This window comes from Zingiber officinale, chromosome 9A, assembly GCF_018446385.1.
Source record: "Zingiber officinale cultivar Zhangliang chromosome 9A, Zo_v1.1, whole genome shotgun sequence".
Classification (NCBI taxonomy): Eukaryota; Viridiplantae; Streptophyta; class Magnoliopsida; order Zingiberales; family Zingiberaceae; genus Zingiber; species Zingiber officinale.
Window position 1 is genome coordinate 134,964,715 of NC_056002.1, and position 2,477 is coordinate 134,967,191.

The 2,477-nt window shown below is 53.8% G+C and overlaps 1 protein-coding gene across 1 annotated transcript; it reads left to right on the forward strand.

The window, feature by feature from the left end:
- Positions 1 to 362: 362 nt before the first annotated feature.
- LOC122020697 (probable polyamine transporter At3g19553) lies at positions 363 to 2,258 on the forward strand. The gene is made up of 2 exons (XM_042578704.1): positions 363 to 1,481; positions 1,568 to 2,258. The coding sequence occupies exons 1-2, from the start codon at positions 490 to 492 to the stop codon at positions 2,097 to 2,099; spliced, it is 1,524 nt and encodes a 507-aa protein (XP_042434638.1). The 5' UTR covers positions 363 to 489; the 3' UTR covers positions 2,100 to 2,258.
- Positions 2,259 to 2,477: the final 219 nt, after the last annotated feature.

The following is a 2,477-nucleotide window of genomic DNA, read 5'->3' on the forward strand; positions in this document are numbered from 1 at the left end:
ATATATATATATATATATAAAATTTGTCCGATTCATTTTCACACTTAGGATTTCCTGACTGAGATCATCGGACGCTTCGATCGATTCCAGACGAAATTTATGTTTTATATTTATTAGGAATATGTACAAGATTTTTTTTTTATAAAAAAAAAAAAATGTATGTACGCCTTTTGCCCATATCAAGAAAATTATATGCAATTACGTTCACTTGGTAATGAAGATTTCGTTTTTGAATGGAAGTCTCCCCGTCCACTCCCAGCCCACCACGCCACCAACTCCCCACGAAACTTCATCTATCCGAATAATTTAATAATTAATTCCTTCCCGCATAAGAGAAAAATAATACGTGGAGCCCACAATCATTGCGAGATCAGATCCAATCTGATCCCTGACGCCTCCTGCGTCGACTAGCCAGCGCCCGAACCGCATTTCCATTCCCTTCGTCGCTCCGGATCGACCACCACCCGGCCCCTCCGCCGCACCGAAGGGATGGGCGAGCTCTCCGCCGCCGATCACGCCTCTCCCCGCCTTCCTCCTCCGCTGCCGTCGCCGTCGCCTAAGAAGCTGTCGGTGCTCCCCCTAATCGCCCTCATCTTCTACAACGTCTCCGGCGGCCCTTTCGGCGTCGAGGACTCCGTCTCCACCGGCGGGGGCCCCCTGCTCTCGCTCCTCGGCTTCCTCATTTTTCCCCTTTTGTGGTCTCTCCCGGAGGCGCTCGTCACCGCCGAACTCGCCGCCAGCTTCCCCGAGAACGGGGGCTACGTCCTCTGGATCTCCTCCGCCTTCGGCCCCTTCTGGGGCTTCCAGGAGGGCTTCTGGAAGTGGATCAGCGGCACCATGGACAACGCCCTCTACCCTGTCCTTTTCCTCGACTACCTCAGCCAGTCCCTCCCCCTCTTCGCTCGGCCCGCCGCCCGCGTCCCCGCCCTCCTCGCCCTCACCGCCGCACTGACTTTCCTCAACTACCGCGGCCTCCACATCGTCGGCTTCGCCGCCGTCGCCCTCACCGCCTTCTCCCTCTCCCCCTTCGTCGTCATGGCTCTGCTCGCGGTCCCCCGCATCCGCCCCCGCCGCTGGCTCGCCGTCGACCTTAAAAAAGCCAACTTCAGGGGATACTTCAACAGCATGTTCTGGAACCTCAACTACTGGGACAAGGCCAGCACCCTCGCCGGCGAGGTCGATGACCCTAGCCGCTCCTTCCCGAGGGCCCTCTTCGGCGCCGTCATGCTCGTGATGGCATCTTACCTGATCCCCCTGCTCGCCGGCACGGGAGCGCTCGACACCTCCACCACCGGCGAGTGGAAAGACGGCTACTTCGCCCAGGTCGGCATGGCCATAGGCGGCGCCTGGCTCAGCTGGTGGATCCAAGCCGCCTCCGCCATGTCCAACATGGGCTTGTTCGAGGCCGAGATGAGCAGCGACTCCTTCCAACTGCTCGGCATGAGCGAGCTGGGAATGCTGCCGGCCATCTTCTCGAAGAGGTCAGCACGCACCGCCCGCCTCTTCTTCTCCTCCTCCGTCTCTCTCCTTCGATTCCTTTCTTCTTCCTTTCCCGATCCCCTTGCAGATCCAAGTACGGAACTCCGACCACCAGCATCCTATGCTCTGCTTCCGGCGTCGTGCTCCTGTCGTCGATGAGCTTCCAGGAAATCATCGAGTTCCTCAACTTCCTCTACTCCCTCGGCATGCTCCTCGAGTTCGCCGCCTTCATAAAACTCAGAGTCAAGAAGCCAGAGCTCCACAGGCCGTACAGGATCCCGGTAGGAACCGGCGGTGCCGTGGCCATTTGCGTACCGCCGACGGTTCTGCTGGTCCTCGTCATGTGCTTGGCTTCGATGAGGACCGTGGCCGTGAGTGTAAGCGTCATGCTGGTCGGGTTTCTGCTACACCCTGCGATAGAGCAGCTGAGGAGCAGGAAATGGGTTGCGTTTCTCGCCACCGCTGAGCCGCCGGAGAGCTTCTCCAGCGCCGCCCTGGTGCAGGACCAAGTGACCATCGACGACGATGCTTCTGTAAGCCTCTTGCTGGACCATTCGCATGCCAAGAAGGAGCCTCTGGACTTGGCAATTTCGTTGGATAGTGCCTTAAAAATGGAGTGAAACAGAGTTAAAACCATTTGTATTAGAAATTTCGAAGCTACCTTACACAATAATTAATGAAAAAGGTAAAATAGATTGTATACTATTTTCCCTATAAGTTTTTATATTTAATTTTTTTAGCAAATATTGCCCTGGTCATGAACTCCAATGTTTGGTATATTCGATTACTCATCTCACTCAGAGTTCAAGTAGTTCATGTGGTAAAAATAGATGATTTGTTGGCCCTCAGAATTAGGGATGACAATGAGTCGGGTTCAGATCGGATTCTATATCCTCTGTATTCATACCCATCGAGTATAGGATATCTGATGGGTATACTCATACTCATTAAAGAATCGGATATTTTCTATATGTATAATTTTTCTTCTTTCTATCAAA